This window comes from Quercus lobata, chromosome 8, assembly GCF_001633185.2.
Source record: "Quercus lobata isolate SW786 chromosome 8, ValleyOak3.0 Primary Assembly, whole genome shotgun sequence".
In the NCBI taxonomy this organism is placed as follows: Eukaryota; Viridiplantae; Streptophyta; class Magnoliopsida; order Fagales; family Fagaceae; genus Quercus; species Quercus lobata.
Genome location: NC_044911.1, coordinates 54,740,509 through 54,761,174, shown reverse-complemented (window position 1 = coordinate 54,761,174; position 20,666 = coordinate 54,740,509). Strand labels below are relative to the sequence as shown.

Below are 20,666 nucleotides of genomic sequence, written 5' to 3'. Positions count from 1 at the left end.
TCTAAATCACATTGGGAAAGACAAAATAAAAAATTGGGTATGGATGTTCAACTTTAGGATTTACTTTGGATCAAAAAAAAAGTTGGAGCTGCATTTGTACCCAAAAAAAAAACAAAGGAATTTTTTTTTTTGGAGAACAAAAGGGTTTCAGATCTTCATATCTATATTTTTTCCCTTTAAATCCCAAAAATATAAATAATTTTTCCTTTAATAACAATCTGCCAATTGTCCTTAATAATGTGTAAATAAACATTAAAACCAGAGTTTTCAAATGTCCCATTAATAGTTTTGATTTAGGCCTTATCCAGGTTTAGCAATTGTTTGGGCTTTTGACAAGTTGGGCCAATCTAGTTAAGGGCTTATCATGAGTCGTGACCATCTCTCTTAACAACTTGTAATTTAAGCAATGCTTATTTCCTCAGTAAAATACCTACATGCAAACCATTAGAGAATTCTACTTTCCCCAAAGCTACGAGCCAAACAGGGGTTATGTTCTCCTTTGTTTGAAAGGTTTAAGCATTATTTTATAATTTCATAATTACAATAAAAAAGAAAAGATTTAAATATTTGAATATCTCCATTAGAAACATCAAGAAGTACCAACTAGTTAAACTACAAGGCTCTTGGCAGTTTAACAAACTTATTAATGTTAGCAATATTGATAATTGATAAATAATTTATGCACTCCACAATACTTGAATCTCAAATCTTGTCTACCACCCCCATATTTTTAATGGATGAAAATTTGAATTGATCCATTACTTCCATAGTTCCATACAATCGGTTAAATTTATTTTTGGATAAGTATTTAAGAGAAAGAAAAGAATATATTGACCAACTTTAACAAATTATAAAGCTTACATACAAAGACACCTGTACATAGATATAAGCCTATACGAGCATTGTAAGTTTCCAATAAAATCTTGTCTTTCATCATCACCACCTTCTCTTTTTTAGGTTTTTTTGAGGGAAACTTCTCTTTTTTAGTTTTTTCAGTTATTTTGGTTTTTAATTCGGTGGTGGGTACATACTTTTGTGGCACGATACGTATAAAATGGGTTAATGGGGTCTCTAAAAATTTATAGTGTATCAGCCATTAACGACCTTAAAATTCCACACAAACCCATATAGCCATTTTTTCTTTCTGCACATTCACTCTCTCACAATTGACAATAACCTTTTCACCATAAACCCTAATCATATACTATAGAAATACAACTATACGTACAAGCCTACAGTCTCTGGTAGCCATGGGTTGCTCCTCTTCTCTTCCAGGTAATACTTAATTTTGTCCTCTGTTGAAATTTCTAGGGTTTCTTATACTGGTTCAGATTTGGTCAAAACCGAGATTTCTCTTCGAAATTTGGGGATTTGTACCCAAATACGTGGATTTCTATATGGGTTTTTAGAATTTGGTTGATTTGTTGAATTTCTGGGCTGAAAAAGGACTTATTTGATGAAGGGCTAGGAGTCATGTGTTTCTAGGGTTTTTTCTTGGATCAGATTGGTTGAACTGAATATTCTCTTTGAAATATGGAATCTTTTTATACAAATTTGTAGATTATCATCTGGGTCTTGAGAATTTGGTTGATTTATTGAATTTCTGAGCTGAACGAGATTGATTTAGTGAAGAGCTGGGGAAATGGGATTTTCAAGAGGGTGGTTGTCATTATGTGGATTTTGGTTGCTACTGACTCTTAATGGCGATTATGGTGAGTCTGATTGTTTGGGATTTTAATGTTTGCAGACAGGTCTTCCGGGCAGTTGGCCGGGCTGAATTCAGAGAATGGCGGAGTGTCTGACGCCAAAAATCTCCGTGTGAAGGTACTTTTTTAGCGGCAAAGTGTTTTCAAAGGCTACTGTTTTAGTCAAATCTTTAGGTTCAGTTGATACCGACTTGTGGCTTTTATACGTTTTTTATATTTTCAAGAATGCAAAACTTAGTTAAGTACTTTAGGTGCGGTTCCTTAGCTTCTCCTTTTAAGATTTAGTTATGTGACTTCTTAACTAAAAAATTAACTTCCATCTCTTGAAAAAAATTTACATGGCAAAATCTTAAAAGGGGAATTTAGAGAAGCACCTAAGGACTGTACCTAAGTCTTGCCCTTTCAAGAAACTTTGCAATTGGTTGAGTAAATGAAATGAGATGGACATCGTGGGTCAATTTATTCATTTTTGTTATTTTTTGTATTGATGAAGTCCAATTGAAATAGAATTGATGTGTGATTTGTGGAAGTAAGTTGACTTAGCTACTTAAGTGATAATGGCTAGTTTTAAATTTTCCTAGAAGTGGTTATTATCAATGTCCCTTAGGATCCATGGTCAAAGATCTAATTATATGAAAAAAGATATATGTTGCTGGATACAATATTGTTGGAAAAGGATATATGCTGTTGAATTAGTTAGTTGGGATGAAAGCTTAGTTTAGTTGAACTGAGAACAAAATTGATCTTTAAAATTACTTGTGCAAAAAATGTGTAAAGATTGGACTATTTGCATTTATAAAAATAAAATTTAAAAAAAAAAAAAAAAAGTGTAAAGATTGGGCTATTTGCAATTGGTACCATATTTCAGCTTTATTGCTTCCAGTTGATTCACAATGTAGTATAGTAGTAGACAAAATTAATTTGCCAACTGAAAGACTTTTTTATTTTAATTTTTTCCATGCTGGGGCTTAGGAGAAAGAGGTTGAGATAAAACCTACAGGTCTTTGTGAAATTGATAATGATTTTATTGTATTAATCCTGTTATGAGTAAATGCAACTCACCTTTGCATCTGTCGCTGTGTGCAGCTGGTCTTGTTAGGTGATTCTGGTGTTGGTAAAAGCTGTATTGTTCTTCGCTTTGTTCGTGGTCAGTTTGACCCAACTTCCAAGGTTAGCAATTTTTTTTTTTTTTTTTTTGATAAGTAAAATATGTTGAAGTAAATTTGTATTGTAGTAAACTACATAAAAAAATGGTTAGATTTATTTATTTATAATGATCTATGTGAATGGATATGGGTGTCTATCCTTCCTCCTACCCCTAGAGGTTAATTTATGATACACTTACAATTGGTGGTTTAAATAATTTCAGGTTACTGTTGGAGCTTCATTCTTATCACAGACAATAGCTTTACAAGACTCTACAACAGTTAAGTTTGAAATATGGGACACTGCTGGCCAAGAGAGGTATGGTGGTCAAATCATGCTTCAATATATAAAAAGTTTAAGATTTATATATCATAACACAAGCTCATTTTATAAGGTCCTTGCTTCTATTGGACGTCTACCCCGTCTCCCTTGCCCATGCATGCCACTTTTTGCACGAGAAAATTAATTGTTGATTTTATCTTATTCAGGTATGCTGCATTGGCGCCACTTTACTACCGAGGTGCTGCAGTTGCAGTTGTTGTATATGATATAACAAGCCCAGACTCATTTGCCAAGGCACAATATTGGGTTAAGGTAGATTTTTCAGGGATTGCTTAGTGTTAGTTATTTTATTGTTTGTTTGTTTTCTTTTTCCCTGAAACATTTAATTATGGAAAGGATAAAGCCATATAATAACCTTTTTATGAGGGTACAAAACTACTATGATCATGGGGTTGTACATTGATGATTGAGTACCTAATATAGAATTGAAGTTTGAGCCATAATTTTTTTGTATCGATGGTCAAACCTTTTTAAAACTTCTAATTATCAATAATTTTCTTAATGGCTTGACATGAGAAAGAAATTCCAAGTTTATTCCTAATATTCTTCTTGCCCCCGCCCCCCTTTGTCCCCTTGAAACTAAAAACATTGGAAGGTGCTCAGCTTTGAGTCAGACCAGTATAAAGAAAATGTGTTGGTGCAACACAGCTTCTAATCTAATATTCTTTATTGCATAAAGTGTTAAACAAAAGAATCTGGTTGAGGTATTCTTATCTGGTAAACTTTGTTTACAGATATGTTTTAAGTGGCGGCTTGGGCTGGTAACAAAGATTTAATGCAGGGGGTGAATGCCCCTGAATTTCGTGACAATTGGTTTTGGTGGGTGGGGTTAGTTGCCCATAAGTTTTACTAGCTAGAGGCAAGTCCAAAGGGCTCTTCTTTAGAAAGGTTCCCTATGTCATCAAAAAAAAAAAAAAAAAAAAGAGAGAAAGATCAAATGCAGTGTATGCACTAATGTTATGTGAATGGAATAAGTCTAATTTTACCAGAACATAGCAGTGCATAAACTATTGATAATAGGAGTTTCTTAGAGGGAAAACCCCATCGATGCTTCTTGTACTGCCTGAATAAGATCTTGACATCTTAGTTCTCACTGTGTATTACTTAAATTTGCTAATTTAATCATGATATGGTTGCATGGTCTTGGTTGGCAATAGTTTAAGTTGGGAAATCAGACTGACAGCTGATTAGGTTTGTTCATCAGTTGGTTGGATGAATATCTGTGTTCACCTTTGTGCCAAAATATTTTATTCTTGCAGGTTATGACTTTTCATTTTGGAATATTTATTTTAGTAATTTTCTTTTAGAACCTCTAATTACTCTGAAACAATGCTCTAAGTAAAATTCATCTAATGGGCTACATACCTAAAATCAAATTTGTACAGAATTGTTCTCAGTACAATTATGACAGTGGGAGGAATTCTGTTGTGATATTTTGTATTAAAAAAGTAATCCATTTCAAAGATGGCACCAAACCTTGCTTGTAATGCATCATCAACATGCTTTTCAACAACCTAGGTTGCATGTCTGTCTCATGCTGACAGTGTCATTAATAGAGAATATGAGCTGCTTAAAGGGTGTATCACTTATCCTGCAGTTTGCAATTACATCCTATCACTATCAGGAAGTTGATAGAGTAATAGTTGGTCAGTAGTCATTACTGAATTAACTTATAATATCTATTTCTTTTCTTCTCAATAATTTCATGTTCTCCTTTTTCCAATTAAAACAGATTGCAGGTTTTTCAAGTTCAATAATATTACTAATTGTGTTTACGAGGACTCAAGTGGTTATAATTATATGAAAATTTGTACATAACAGCTTTGGTTTGTCTATCACAAAGTTCATTAAAAGGAAGTGTGCTTACCTATATGTGTGTTCTGTTGTACTCATGTGCATGTGCCCTTTAATTAATTCTTGTCTAATCTCTACACTGTAGAGAATCTAGAGATTGACTTGCTGGCAACAAATATCTAGATTTGGATGAATATAAATCGTTCTTTTAAATTTTTAATCAATTGAAATTTTTTGACTTACAGATTCTCTTGGAATTCCAAGAGCTGTGGTGAAAAAGGAAAAACTTTAACTTACTTTGAGATAGTTGGATTGTTATATAGTTGTGTGGTTCAAGTGCTCATTGCTTATAGATGGGATCTTTTTACTCAGAAAGACGTGTGGTTATATAAACTGCATTTCTCATTAAGTCTGGTAATTTAGTTCCTATGGTTGCAGTTTAATATGCTTTTCCAACCAATTGATGGATTTGGCATTTTACAGGAGCTACAAAAACATGGTAGTCCTGATATAGTCATGGCCTTAGTCGGTAACAAAGCTGATCTTAATGAGAAGCGCGAAGTACCGGTTCAGGTGAGTGAAATTCTCCTCAGTTTGATGCATTCTGTATACCACAAATTTATATCCATTTTCTAGATATAACACATGCATTATTTGGCTTGCAGGATGGCATTGACTATGCGGAGAAGAATGGAATGTTTTTTATTGAGACATCTGCAAAGACAGCAGATAATATAAATCAGCTGTTTGAGGTACTATTGACATTGAAATTTTAGAATATATGTTTCTGTCAGCAGCTGTTATTGCTAGTACTAACAATATACACCATCTACAAATCTAAATGATTGAGACTGACATTAGTTTTTAGAAGCGCTCTCTCATTATTGGTGTTATGAACAGGGTACACTAAATACAAGTCAATTGTAATTTGGTACTCTGTGAGACTATATGCACCATTTCATCTTGGAGCACTTGCTTTAAATGAAACATTTTGTTGACAGACTATGTTGCTATTGTCAAGGCTATTAGTTGGGCCTGCAAATAGGCTTGTCTGTGGAATCTATAGTTGTGCAATTCCTATGTATTAGGGTTCAAGTGATAGCCCAATGATAGTTGCATCTTCTGTAGTGCTTTATGTCTTTGGTTTGAACCTCACCTCCCCCTCCCCCACTATCTCTAGCTGTCACATAAAAAGAAATTCCTATGTACTTGGAATACTGATGCTTGTTCCTTTTTTTGGCAGGAAATTGCCAAGCGACTACCCCGCCCGGCCTCTTCATGATGCAGAACCTTTGAAACTGAATTAACTTATAGCTGCTCAAGTTGTGGGAACCATTTATCTGCCTGTAATATTCAGCTTGTGTATATTGTGTTATAGATACATAATACTCTTTCTTTCTGTTTGCAAGATATGTAATACCTTCTTATTAATTGTTTATGGTTTTCAATCAATCCTTTTAGTTGGACACAATGACTGAAACTTGAAGTTAAAACTTACAACAATATAGTTGACACTTGAAGTAACACATTTATGGTTTGCTTTCAGTGGTAGAGAGAGAGAATTCAGCAATTCATACCTGAGAAGATATAATATTTATTTCCAATGGCCTTTAGGTCGACTGGCACATCCAGCTAATAGGTGCGGGGAGCTCAGTCTTGAAGCCCACCTGAGGCAAAATCCCTCTTGATGTAGCAAAGAATTTATACTTGCTAACAGGGACAATGTACCAGTCTGGTAGACATGAGAGGTTGCCACTACATTTAGATGATACCCCTCCACAATTCACGTTTACAACTGAAACCTCTAGTCTAGCCCAAGCTTAAGGGTGAGTTTGGTTCAGTTTTTTAAAATTGGGTTTTTTGAAGAAGTGGAGTTTTCAAAAAGTGCAACATGAAAAAGTGTTTTTTTTTTAAAGTTGAGTATTTGGTAAAAATTGTTAAAAAGTGTTTTTTGAAAAAACTGAGTGTTTAGCTAGTACTTATAAAAGTGACAGTTTGAGTGATAAATTACCAAAAAGAACAATGTATATATAAAATATTATGAAAATACTTTCTAAAAAATTATTCTAAAAAGAACTTTCAAAATTTCTAAAAAAATTATTTTTTTCTCATCAATATTAAGTAATAATAACCTACCATTTAAAATTTATTGTGAAAATATTGTGGTAGTATTTCTCAATTTTTATTTTTCATTATTTATTTTATTTTTCCTTTATTTCTTTACTTTTTTTTTTCCATCCCTATTTCCTTTTTCTTCTTTTTTTTCCCCTTTTTTTCTCCTCCACACACGTACCTTTTTTTTTTTTTTTTTTTTGCCCACCACTTCCTCCATAACATTCTAATTACCTTTTTTTTGTTCCTTCTTTCCCCTTTTTCCCTACCAGTTCCTCCAGAACGTTCCAGTTGCCACAAAGCTCTTTTTTTCTTTTTCTTTTTCTTTTCTTCTTCCTCCTTTCTCTCTTTTCTTTTACCACTTCGTTTGCAAGTTTCTTTCCCTCTATCCCATCAAAACGCACAAACTTAAAGGTCACACACACCACACCATTTGATTCTCATCAAACGAAGATAGAGGGGGAAATCCAAAAGGGAGGAATGGGTTAAATCGGTGATTGATCTCTGCCTTCACCGCCGCCTGTCTTCCTCCCCACTGTTGCTTGATCTCTTCCCCACTGCCAACGACATGCGGTAGAAATGGGTTAGATTGATTTTTTTTTTTTTTTTTTTTTTTTTATATTTCATTATTAGGTTCCTTTGTAAAATTGTGTTATAAACAAAAGGATAAGAGGAATGAGGAATCTGGCGTGAGTGAGTTTCAGAGAGGGTAGAGGGCAGAGCAGAGAGATGAGAGGAATGAGGAATCTGGCATGAGAACATCTTCTAATGCATCAAAGGGTAAAGTTAGATTTTCAGTAAAATATGAAGGGTAATTTGGTAATTAAAATGTGAAGGGTAATTTGGTAATTGCTCATGCATGTCCAATAGATATAAATCATCGCGAACAGGCTTTTTCCAAAATGCACCTCTGAGCTCCTTTATGGCATTGCGCGTTTTCTTCACAAACCCAAAACGCAACTTTTTCCAAAAAATTGCATTTTATACCTAACAAAACGGGCTTTGTGGTTCAGCTTTCTTCAAAATAGGCTTTGTGGTTCAACTTTCTTCAAAACGGGCTTTTTTGGTTGGGAAAGTTGAAACAAATAGGCACTAAACGTCATACTTATACCCCCTAAATTGGTTATGGGCCTCATGGCCAAGAATAAGTGTGTATTGAATTGGGAAATTGCACTCACCTCCTCTAAAAATATTACAATATTGATATCTTCTCTAGTTTGGAATAAGACACCAATTTTCTCTAAAATGTAACCTATTTACACTAACCTCGCTTAGATGATTGAAAAAATGTTTTAAATAATCACGAAAGATAAAAAGCTTTAGTAAATACCAAATTTTCTATTAGATGGGATGTGGATGATAGCTTAAGTGGATGATAAAATAGAAAATTAGAAAATTTTCAAATTTTTATTTTTTGTCATCCAGGATATCAATGTAAATTGTTTGTAATTTTAGAAAAGTAAATGTGGGGAGGGGAGTATAATAACTGAAAACTTAAACATTATTTATTTATTTATATAATAAACTTATTTAATAGATGCATGAAGTGTATCTCTTGCCAAATTTTTAAATTTTTTTTAAAAAAAAAAATATCTTTGTGAGCTACTTGTATTTCGTTAGTGATTTGATTCCTACTGAAACGCGGACTTGGTACACTGACAATGCCACAACCTATTCAATTAGAGTGTGTACAATCGGTGTGTGATAAGTACGTAGTGTGAGATAGTCAGTTTTAATATAATATACCATACCTTCTGCTTGCTAGAGAATGATTTAATTTCTATTTTTGATGTTAGACTTGATTAATGAGTTAGTACTAGTATCATCGATGTTCATTATGGTTTAGGATTGACGAAGATTTTTTGTTTTTTGATATTTTCTTTTAATTTACTAGCAACTAGCGATTCTAAATTTGTGATTGGGTTGGTGAATGTTTTTTAATACTATTGATAAGAATAGTCTTTTCACTCCTTAAACGAACTACCTGCCACTCTACAATAGACTCATCTGACATGTCCACCAAGTCGGCCTTCCATCATCACCACCCAAAGTGATTTTTCCAACCCCATGGACAACCATGATTCCTTCCATCTGAAAAGGGAAAGTCTCCCAAATGACCTTGTCCAACATATGTTAGCTCTTCCAGAGGAGAGACTTTCAAAGATGACTCTTCTAAACTAGGCTCTTCCAAAGGAGACTAAAAGTGATAACCTCTCTACTTAACAACTAAGACTCTTCCCAGCAAGCAACCTCCTCATCCAATATAAATAAGAATAGTCCAACAATTGCCTTAAGCCACCCAACATAGGCAATCCGCCACACAGGTCATCCAACTCCTCCAATCACTCATCCAACCCTACAAATGATGAAAACTCTGATGAAAGCAACTCATGAGAACCCATTTGACACACTGGCGATAAATTTACACTCATCCAACATACAATATTAATCATCTGACACTTATCACACTCTGTATCTGATTCAAAATAAAATGAAAATCTCGTCCAACTTGTCGTGCAGCATATGTTTGTTTGTCTATACGGAGAACGTCACCTACTCACATAGACAACCATAAACAAACATCCATGTCATAAGGCTTGTCCACAGCATAGTCGTCCACAATGATGATCATTCTACACTTAGACAAAATTTAATCATACTTAGGTACGACAAACGGAATTTACTTTACAAATCCACTACTTCAAAACATGGGAGCAATCTTCTTGTAATTCGCTCCCACTTACTCCACTTAACCAACCCGTCTCCCATGAGGAGAGTGACACAAAACAAGGAGACCCACTTAGGATCCCCCTATATAAAGGCTAGACCTCATTCAATTCGAGGTGCATTTGACAAAATCCATACACTACTACCATTTGAGTTTTATTGGGTTCATATGAGTTTTTCACTTCAATATTGAAGAAGTTTAGGTTGGCATCCTATCGGTGCCCTCCGTTAGCGTTCTTCCTTTTTGTAGGTCTTCCAGCACCTCCAAAGGAACAAGTGACTTATTGATTTTTCATGCATCATCAACTATAATTCCTATGGTTTTGTTTTCCTTTATGTTCCTTTCAATTCTTTTTTCTTTCTTCTTTCGTTACAAATACATTTGTACGGTCAAAACAATAATACGGTCAATGTTTAATTTTCAAAGACTATCAAACTATTCGAGAGATTTTTAATTTACTTTAGATTCTTTTGCTTAGCTAGGCATACTCAACTGATTAATTAGATCACCTTGGAGATTAATTCAGGCTCAATTTAAACTATTCTGTTTACTGAAATTTTTACTTTTGGATAGTTTTGGTTAGGCATCCATAACTAATTAACTAAATTACACTGGTGACCAATTCTAAATCATTTTCCACCATCTTTGTTTTACCATCATCTTTCTCTGGATGATCTTTATTTAGAAAATCTAGCTTAACCTCCAAGTGAGGAGGAACGTAAATATGATCTTTCCTTTACTGGTGCAACCGTATGCCCTTTATATATGATCCAAAGTCACCATAACTTTTCTTCATCCTTTCCAATTATATTTTCTTAAACATCAAGGATAACTAAGACATGGGCACCAAGAAAACCATTTCCATGCTACTTATTGTCTTCCTGCTGGTTGTGATGGTGTGTGCCCAGACAGAGGAAGAATTAGTAAAAGAATGTACCAATCAATGTAAGCCACAGTGCTTGAAAGATAATCCCAATGTAGGTCCTGCTGCATGTGAAGCTGCCTGCAAAGATGCTTGTGTTATAATTGTTAGAAACAACCAAGATCCTGGTTTGCCATTTCCCACCAGAAAACTAAAAAACTAATTCAATATTCATCATCGATTTCAGCCTGTTTGCTTTGCTTTGATAAATATGAACTACTCCAACTCCAATCCATTCTGAGGTTTATACTCTATCAGTGTATGTAAGTTCCTACGATTCTATGTTTACTGGAGCAATGTGCTTGCAAAATATATAGGGGTAGCCAATTTCCATGGTATTTCTAACTTGTACTACATGAACTCTTGAAGACTTTGGATGAATTCTTCCAAGGATATACTTTAATGAGTAAGATTTGATATCATATAAGAATATGCTTCTTTCTTTCTTTCTTTCTTTTTTTTATTGAATCAGAAAGAATATTATTAACACAAACCAGATCACAAAGCAAGGCCCTTCTATATGTAGTACACTGATAGCCAACTATATGTTATATTAATAACCCACTCTTCTCATTAGTATTTAGTGTCTGTTTGTGAACATCTTATTTAGCTGAAAACTTTTTACTAAAGTACTGTAAATCAAGTTAAAAGTTAGCTGAATAGTGTAATGGGGCCCATGAATAGTATCCAAAAATATAGTGGGATTCATGAATAGTAACAAAAAAAAGCTGAAAAATTTAGTTCATCCCAATTACACACTTAGGTTGCGTTTAGCATTGGCTTAAAAATATAGATTTTTTTACTATTTAGCTTATTTTTGCTACTATTCATGGTTCTACTATACTATTTTAGCTAAATTTTAGTTTTATTTAAAGTACTTTCAGTAAAAAGTTTTCAATTTCAACTAAATAATTTGTTCCCAAATAGACTCTTAGTGTCCGTTTAAGATCCGCTTATTTTGCTGAAATTGAAAAATTTTTACTGAAAGTACTGTAAATAAAGGTAAAGGTAAAAATTAGCTGAAATAGTATAGTGAGACCCAGAAATAGTACCAAAAAGTGCAGTAAGACCCATAAATACTAGTAAAAATAAGCTGAATAGTAAAATAAGCTTGCTTTTTAAGCTGGAGCCAAACGCATACTTAGAGTATATTTGGGATCCGCTTATTATGTTGAAACTGCAAACTTTTTATTGAAAGTACTATAAATAAAAGTAAATGTTAATTAAAATAATACAGTGGGACCCATGAATAGTATCAAAAAGTGCAGTGGGACCCATGAATAGTAACAAAAATGGTAAACTACATAAATGGTCCCTATCCTTTACATCATATTTCAATTTAGTCCCTAACATTTCAATTGTGTCAATTTTGTTCCTAACCTTTTAGTGCCGTGTCAACTTAATCTCTGTCGTTATCTCATGGATGGAAAAGTCTGACATGTCAAATAGCTTAAATAAAAAATTTATTTATTGGACACATGTCTTGCCACATTAGTTCTTTTTTTTTTCTTTTTTTTTTTAACCCAAATCAAAAATGTTTAAAAAAAAAAAAAAAGTTTTCTGGTTTTATTAATCTGGGTAGACCCAAATAAAAACACATATCTCCCTAAAATCCAAAATCCCTAATCGTGAGGACAATGGCGCCTTCTCCTTCCGACAGCTTCTCTCTTCCAATAGCACCTTCTCTACTCCAGCAGCACTAGTTGTGTCTCTCTTAATTTTGTATTTTCATTTGGCTCAGTTTTGTGTATTTTTCGTACTTTTCTACTTCACGTTTTGGCGTTTTGCTTATATATAATCTTTTTTTTACTTGATTTTTATAGTCAATCTCACATTCAGTGGAGATTGGCCCTATGTTTGCTGCAATAAAGAAACTCCATTTTTTTAACCCTTTAACTTCATTATAGTCATAGCTCGGGAAAAAAAAAAAAGAACTTCGTTGTAGTCCACTGTGAATCTGTTTGATACCATCTCTACCTTAAATGCTTGGACCCACTTGTAGTAATAAACACATACAGAAAAACACATTCAAATGAACTTTTGCATGATAAGTCACATGATTCTAAAGGTACCAGATTCACATAGAAGAGATAGACTTGGTGTTGCTGGAGTAAAGAAGGTGTTGCTAGAGTAAAGAAGGCGTTGCTGGAAGAGAGAAGGCGTTGCCGTCCTCACTGTTAGGGATTTTAGATTTTAGGGAGACAAGTGTTTCAGATTTAATTTGGGTCTGCCCCTCTTTAATAAAATCTGCAAATTTTCTTATCAAACCCAAAAAAAAAAGATTTGATTTGGGTTAAATTAATTTGGATTAAAAAAAACTAACATGGCAGGACATGTGCCCATTGATGTGGTAATAAATTAATTTTTTATTTAGGCCGTTTGACACGTCAGACTTTTCCATCCATGAGATAATGACAAGGATTAAGTTGACACGGAACTAAAAAGGTTAGGGACCAAATTGACACAATTGAAATGTTAAAGACCAAATTGAAATATGGTGTAAAGGATAAGAACCATTTATGTAATTTACCATAACAAAAATAAGTTAAATAGTAAAATTAGTTGGCAAAAAATAAGCTTGTCAAACAGACACTTAATGTGAGACTTTACTCACATGTTGATACCCAATAAGATTACTCGTTGATGGCATTAAAATATCCTTTAAATGTTAAATATAACATTCTTGGTGAAAAAATTAAAATGAAGCAACCATAAAGAGATAATTTTTAGGACTCAATCGGTGCTTAATAATTTCTTTAACCAATTATTACAAACGCCATTTCTTCTAAAATTCATCAATAAAAAACTACTAAATTGGTATTTTTCAAATTTCAAATATGAAAATTGAGACAAAAGCACCAAGTCCCTGACAACCAATAGATCATCAACTACAGTTGTACGAGGTGAGATTAATGGAAATAAATTACCGAAAAATACCACAGAAGGTTAGGTATATATATGGTGATTAATTATTGAGGTTGAATTGTGTGTTGGATTATGTGTTTGAAACACTCTATTTGTTGAATTAATCAAATTCATCCCCTGTACAAGTGTTTGGGGGGTCTAAACAAACTTTTTCATTTACATATATAAACAATGATGTTTTTAAAAATCAATTTTAAATCACGGCTCCAAATTAGGTTTTCCAGTAGTCATACAAAACATTATTCTTAGTTTATTTTCTTAAAATTCATGGCAAAAAAGGTTATTATTTTTTTATAAATTAAAATTTAAAAAAAAAAAAAAGTGATTCATGCCAACATTAACCGACAAGGCCACAAGCTATACGAAATTAAGAAGTTTCATCGGTTGCTAATAAAGGAAATTCAAAGAAAATACTACTACAGAGAAAAAAGAAAACAAAAATCTTCATGATCCTTAAAGACTACTAATCAAGTAAACATCAAAAACAGAAAAAACAATCACTCTTCAAAGGCCCAGAGGTTCTCCTTTCGGATTTCTTCCTCTTCTTCTGGACTAAAATCATTCACGATGTTCAACGTCTCTCGAATTTGCTCGGGTGTTTTTCCTTTAAGCATGTCCGCAACTTTCTGACACGCTCGGTTCAGCAAGTCCTTGATATTGAGATAGTTTGCAGCCAAGAGAAGATCATAGAGAACTGCCTGATCAACCTCAATAAATTTGCCCTCGTATTCCTTCAGTTTTTCCTCGTCGAGTTTCATGTCCACATGGTTCTTGCACCAGTCTAGCACCAACTCTAGGGTTTTGCTATCCACGTTTGGCAGTGGAATAACGTTGTCGGCGCATCCATCCTCAACCAAGCTCTTGATGGTTTCAGACTGCACAGCCACAAGCTCTTCAACCTCGAAAATTTTATTGTCGGAGCTCTTCAACTCCAAAGCCATACTCTTCTTCTTACAAGCTAGAAATATGTATGCTAAAGGAAACCCTACGCAAGAGAATCTAGAAGATTGTATTGCCTACAGCTAGAGAATGCAAAGTATAGAGAATACAAGCGTGGGCGAGTATGGTATATATAGAGAGAGCTATAGGCCTTAGTCACAAAGTAGTCCTACTCTCTCTATGATTCCTAGCTATGTAAGACTTCTTTCTCTATTAGTATTAGCCGATTAGGAGAAGGAAAAAATAAAAAAAGGGAGGTGGGTTTTCCGATACTGATATGTATAGCCTTGTGGCCTTGTCGGTTAATGTAGGCATGAATCACTTTTTTATTTTATTTTTTAATTTATAAAAAAAATAATAATAATAACCTTTTTTGCCATGAATTTTTAGAAAATAAACTGAGGGTAATGTTTTGTATGACTACTGGAAAACCTAATTTGGAGCCGTGATTTAGAATTGATTTTTAAAAACATCATTGTTTATGTAAATGAAAAGGTTTTTTTTAGACCCCCCAAACACTTATACATGGGATTAATTCAACAAATCGAGTGTTTCAAACACATAATCCAACACAATTCAACCTCAATAATTAATCACCATATATATACCTAAAGCAGGATTAATGAAAGCACTAAAAGGAACCCAAATTTTAGTAACTAGTCGCTAACCCGTGCGATGCACGGGAAAACTATTAGAAAATAATAAAGCATGCATATATTAAAAGACAATTTAAGTTCATGTGTGCTTGCAAGGGATACATACCTAAATAGTTCTTGTGGTAGAAATAAAAACCTTATCTTTGAGATAAAGAACTGATGTAAACAAACTAACCTTACATTAAACAAATTAAAAAAAAAAAATAAAAAAAAAAAAACATAAAACTGATGTCACGGGAAATTCAGCCACATAGTAGTAATATATAAATCTCTTAAAACCTAAACCTAAACCTAAACCTAAGGACTAAATATTTATGCGCCTTCTCTTGCTTTCCTGATGTATTTGGTTAAAAACATAAAACTGATGTCACGGGAAATTTAGCCACATAGTAGTAATATATAAATCTCTTAAAACCTAAACCTAAACGTAAAGACTAAATATATAAACAAACTAGCCTTACAAAAGTTGAACTTTATAAGCTAAAATCTATATAGTGAGTTGTAGATCTTGAATGCTATACCGTGCGTTTAGGACTTCCTACATCTGGAGAGAGAGAGAGTTTGTAGAAACCAAAGAAAATCTCTCTATAGCTTAAGAAACACAATATAATAAAATCAAAGAGATAAAATTTTCAGAGGACAAAATATTATAGATAATTTAAAAGAATTTTGGTTTAATTCTTGAACACCGCAACTCCATAAAATTCATACTAATAATAATATTTTATGATAGCCCAGTTAGAATTTTGGTTTAATTCTTGAACATTGAATTGAAAATTGATTATATGAGTATTCAATGGTGAACAAAGTACTATGTATTAATTAATATATAAACAAAACTAACCTTACAAAAGCTGAACTTTATAAGCTAAAATCTATACCGTGCATTGTAGATCTTGAATGCTTTAGGGCTTCCTACGTTTCCTACGTCTGGAGAGAGAGAGAGTTTACAGAAACCGTGGCTTTATATTTCTTAACTTGAGAGAGGGGTAAGGTTGCTAGGGTTTTGAGGAGTTATAATTTTTATTTATTTATTTTTTTTTAAATATTGTGCTGACGTGGAAAATTGTAGTGCTTATTTTTTTATTTTTTAAATATTGTGCTGACGTGGAAAATTGTGGTGCCAGCAAAGGTTTCGGTTTTATATATATATATAGATGAAGTGGAGAAAGAATCAATCAAGAATTTCTTCAATGGAAAATTGCTCATTCACTAGCAGTTAAACAATTACGTATAATCTATTGACAAATATCGTTTGCGACCCAGAGCTTTTGAACTTAGCAATTGTGACCCACCATTGGAGAATTAATTATGTGGTTTCAAAAATAGCTTAAAGCTCAAGATGAAGTAATTAGACAATTAGTTTTTGTTTAGGACCAATACACAAAAAGGGATTATAATTTTTTGCTTAAGGAGAAAAATTTTCAGATCTACTTTGTGGTTACTCTCTCTCTAGAGTAATTACTCTTCGAGTAGAATTCAAATTCAGATTTCATCAATCTTGCTCGAGTGAGAGTGGAGCAAGTGTCGTGTAAAATTCTGCCTATTTTAATGTTTCACTTGAGTGAGTTCAATTTTTACTCGATCGAAATTCTTTGGTATTCAAATTCTTAAGCAGCTCTTGACACCGTACATATGTTAACACAACCTAAACTAATTAAAATAGATTTGAACCCTCTGTAACACTATGTTTGTCAACTAGAATTAGCCAACATCTAAACCATAATAATTAATCTCCCCCTTTTATAATTCTGTGACAAAACATCACATAACTACAAGAGTCAAACACAATTACAAGACTTAATGTAACACAAGTAAATATCATAAACCATAAACCAAACTAATTAAAGAAGCAAGTCACTGTCCATTTAGATTTTTTCTTTTTGCTAGCAGCAAGCAAAATGAAAGACTAATGCGTGTATTACCCAAATATTGAATTTGAACCAACCTAAGAAAGTATCGAGTATTACAAAAGAATAGGTATACATTTTTTTTTTTCGATATTCAATAGGTATACAACATTTTAGTCATAACACACAAAGTGACGAGAACTTGGTATATAAATTGTGGTATTTTTTGAGTGGTAAAATATTGCAGATTGTAAATATAGTTACATTGACTTATATATATGCATGTGTACACACAATTTTCATAAAAAATAAATCACACGATCACGAAATAGTGTAACAAATAATCAATTTGTATTGATTTGTATATATGTAAGTACAATCCTTTGTATAAATCTTTATAATGAAAGAGTACAATAAACTCCTCTGATTCGATCTCCAAGAAACTTTACAATCCAAAGGGGGGCTATGAAGTTTGATCTTGAATCGTGTTTTGATGTCTCCAAGTTAAATGAATAGATGAACGTACTTGATTTGATGTGAGGGCCGTTGGCTTAATCTCAAACTAGATTAAAGAAGAATCCCTACTTTGATTTGAAGAAGTAGGAATAAGCCTTTATGAACAATAGAATACTTGTGGACTTAGAGATGATTCTTTATTTTGGCAGAGTGTCAATAGAGTTTTCTCTCTAAGTCTCTGTTCTTTTCTCATATAAGAAGCCTCTATTTATAGGCAACTCAATAGCATTTGATTTGGAATTTTCTCTCAACGTTTATTGAGAGTTAATTATGAATTATGAATTAATTTTGGTTTTCCATTTAATAAGAACCTTCCATATAAGTCTTTTCTTTTGATGCTGCCACGTGACTTGATTTCATTTGCTGATTGTTCACATCATCAATTGAAAGTTAACTTGATCAAAGATACTCGATCATGATCAATTGGACAATTGTGGGTACCTCATAAAAATTTTGATGTCCACAAATGCCCCCACTTCAAGATTTGGTTTTGCATCTTTCTGATGTATTTTTTAGTTTTTTTTTTTTTTTTAGTGGACATGATCTATAGGTAGACAAGGCCTTCACCAATATGAATGTGAAAAATGGGCTTCTGTTCTCAATGAATATGTTCTATTAGCCTTCTAAGAACCCTCCAAAAATGACTTGCGTGGGCCACAAAATTGGCAAAATCACTTAGGGCACAATTGGTGTGCAACTGTGCAAGAAGTGAAGAACCCTTCTTAGGCTTGGATTCAAGAGGTGGCGCAAAAATTTTTTTTTTTTGGCCGCAGCTTTCATGGATTGAATAGGGTTTATTGCCAACATTTCTCTATAAAAGGACTTGATGCTTCAACGATTGAGAGTAAACCTTGAGTGCCTCTCTTGGAGTCGACTCTTCTTTACTATAGTAGGAAGTTTACGCTTATTGTGGGGATAAAAGAACCAAGTATAAGTATTGGGCCATGGGCCATGCTCGAGGATGCAGAGGAGCCTGAGGATAATCAAACAATAAGATGAGTATGTGGGTTAATGGACCGAGGATAAGGACAAATAACAACGAACAAGTGGTGTCTCCTAAGGAGCCAAATGTCCTGGGGGAGCATTGTTGAAGGTTGGCACCCGGCCGCCTAGAGAATATCATAAGAGGCAACCATACTTTTGAGGATAATCTTTAAAGAAATGAGTCAACAATAAACTAAGAAATATCTGAGAAGAGCTACTGCCATCACATTAAAATTGTATTTTCTTACCTTTTTAGCACAAATCCTATCCATTGTGACCTAGACATAATTTACTGAGTCTTTTTCCTATGAAATCCATCATCTAACAAATATATTGTTTTGGGCTTGTTGGGCTATCATCCATTTCCATTGGGCTGAGGGTATAAATCTAGTCCTTATGCTTATCATTTTTTTTTTTTTGGGTAAATGACATATTTGGTCCTTATCTTTTAAGTTATTTGTCAATTTGGTCTCTAACGTTTTAAATGTGTCAATTTAGTCCTTAAACTTTTAATATTGTGTCAAAATGATCCTTACCGTTAAATGTTGGATGGAAAATTCTGACATAGTCAACAGTAGAATTAAAATATATTTTTTATGTCACTCAAGTTGCCATGTGGGCTGCCACATGGGATTTTATTAAAAAAATTATATATATATATATATATATATATATATATAACCAAAAAAAGAAAAAACTTCACGAAAATTAAAATCACAAACATATTTAGGATTTAAAATTTGAATAGAAGAAAAATTCTTCAGATTTAATCTTAACATCTTTGGAGCTAATGGAACTCTTCAGTTGGATTTTTTTTGCAGCTTCCTCCGTAAGCTCTTTTCATTTAATTTGCATATCATATTTTGCAGCTAATGGAAGATCCAAAATCAACTACTAAATCCCACAAAGGCTTCATGAGTTCTCAGAATAAATGAAAAATAAATTTGAATGCAGCGTCCATTGAAACTCATCTAGCATATAGCCTATCTATACTTGAACTTTGTTACTGGAGTTAAGCAGCTATATAAGCCCTATGTTGGAACTTTCCACAAACACCTTATGTGCGACCACAGATAATCACCATTCCTTCAAGTACCGCAGCAGCAGTTCACGTACCCGTAAATAATTTCAAGTACCGCAATAGCATTTCAATCACAATACCCACATTAGAGACGGGCTGTTATACCCACACGAGTTCTTCAAAGCAATAGCTTGTCCATTATTGCACCGCCACGCATTTGTTTTGAAGAGCTCTTGTTGCGAAGGTAAACAACGAGACAGCGACGGTTTCTCGCCACATCACCCTTTGAGAAAAATCTAGAACCTCCAGATCCAAGGAACTATGATGATCCCCATGTCCTACACAGTTTGATCTCTCTCCCTCATGTCCTTTCTCTTTCTCTTCTTCTCCTCAACGTTCCTAGGGTAGGGAGTTCAGTTAGGTTATGTCGTGTTTTGTTGTTGTTCAATTTGATTTTTCAGATCTACCAGTTTTGCTAATTAATATATTTGATTAGCTCGAACGAATTCAATTTGGCTGAATTTTTGTTTTGTTTTTTTTTAATTAAAGCCGCATGTCATCTCACGTGGCAACTTAGATTAATATTTTAATATCACTGTTAGTTATCTCAACATTTTCCATCCAATACTTACTGGCAAGAACTATTTTAACACAATATCAAAAAGTTAAGGACTAAATTGATATATTTAAAAAGTTAGGGATCAAATTGACAAGTAGCATAAAGGAAAGGGACCAAATATGTCATTTACCTTTTTTTCCCTTTCTTATGAGCATTTTTTATTTACATTTTTTTTATTAGCTTGGTGTGCAGGACATAGAAGTTGGCACGGTGTGGGCCAAGCGTCAATTGCTTCCTCTTGGAACTACATCCGTCATGTTGTCTCTAAATTTTCTTTAGAGTCGGCGCAAAGGTTCAAAGTGAGTTGCGTCTTCCTGTTCTTCTTGTCTTGGCGTCCAATAGATTTGAGCATTGGCAGCTTCATCATTGAACAACCTTCTTAAGTTGGCACTAAATCCAGAGAAGG

At 33.5% G+C, this 20,666-nt stretch overlaps 2 protein-coding genes across 2 annotated transcripts; one reads left to right on the top strand and one right to left on the bottom strand.

Moving 5' to 3' along the window:
• The first annotated feature begins 894 nt into the window (after positions 1–894).
• Positions 895–6,462, top strand: LOC115958122 (ras-related protein RABF1). The gene is made up of 8 exons (XM_031076487.1): positions 895–1,275; positions 1,748–1,824; positions 2,793–2,876; positions 3,076–3,170; positions 3,341–3,446; positions 5,472–5,561; positions 5,654–5,740; positions 6,232–6,462. The coding sequence occupies exons 1-8, from the start codon at positions 1,251–1,253 to the stop codon at positions 6,268–6,270; spliced, it is 603 nt and encodes a 200-aa protein (XP_030932347.1). The 5' UTR covers positions 895–1,250; the 3' UTR covers positions 6,271–6,462.
• Positions 6,463–14,134: 7,672 nt separating this feature from the next.
• LOC115957086 (SKP1-like protein 1A) lies at positions 14,135–18,892 on the bottom strand. Its single transcript, XM_031075321.1, has 2 exons — positions 18,869–18,892; positions 14,135–14,691 (listed from the first exon to the last, which is right to left on the bottom strand). Exons 1-2 carry the CDS (start codon positions 18,890–18,892, stop codon positions 14,173–14,175), a joined length of 543 nt encoding a protein of 180 aa, XP_030931181.1. The 3' UTR covers positions 14,135–14,172.
• Between the last annotated feature and the right edge of the window lie 1,774 nt (positions 18,893–20,666).

What these genes read in the sequence shown, in the direction of transcription:
- LOC115958122 (XM_031076487.1), top strand. Translation starts at nt 1,251, where the DNA reads ATGGGTTGCTCCTCTTCTCTTCCAG. An exon ending in CCAAAAATCTCCGTGTGAAG is followed by an intron (nt 1,825 to 2,792) that starts GTACTTTTTTAG and finishes CGCTGTGTGCAG; the next exon opens with CTGGTCTTGTTAGGTGATTC. An exon ending in AGCGCGAAGTACCGGTTCAG is followed by an intron (nt 5,562 to 5,653) that starts GTGAGTGAAATT and finishes TTTGGCTTGCAG; the next exon opens with GATGGCATTGACTATGCGGA.
- LOC115957086 (XM_031075321.1), bottom strand. Translation starts at nt 18,892, where the DNA reads ATGGATAGGATTTGTGCTAAAAAG. An exon ending in ATAGGATTTGTGCTAAAAAG is followed by an intron (nt 14,692 to 18,868) that starts GTAAGAAAATAC and finishes CTCTAGCTGTAG; the next exon opens with GCAATACAATCTTCTAGATT.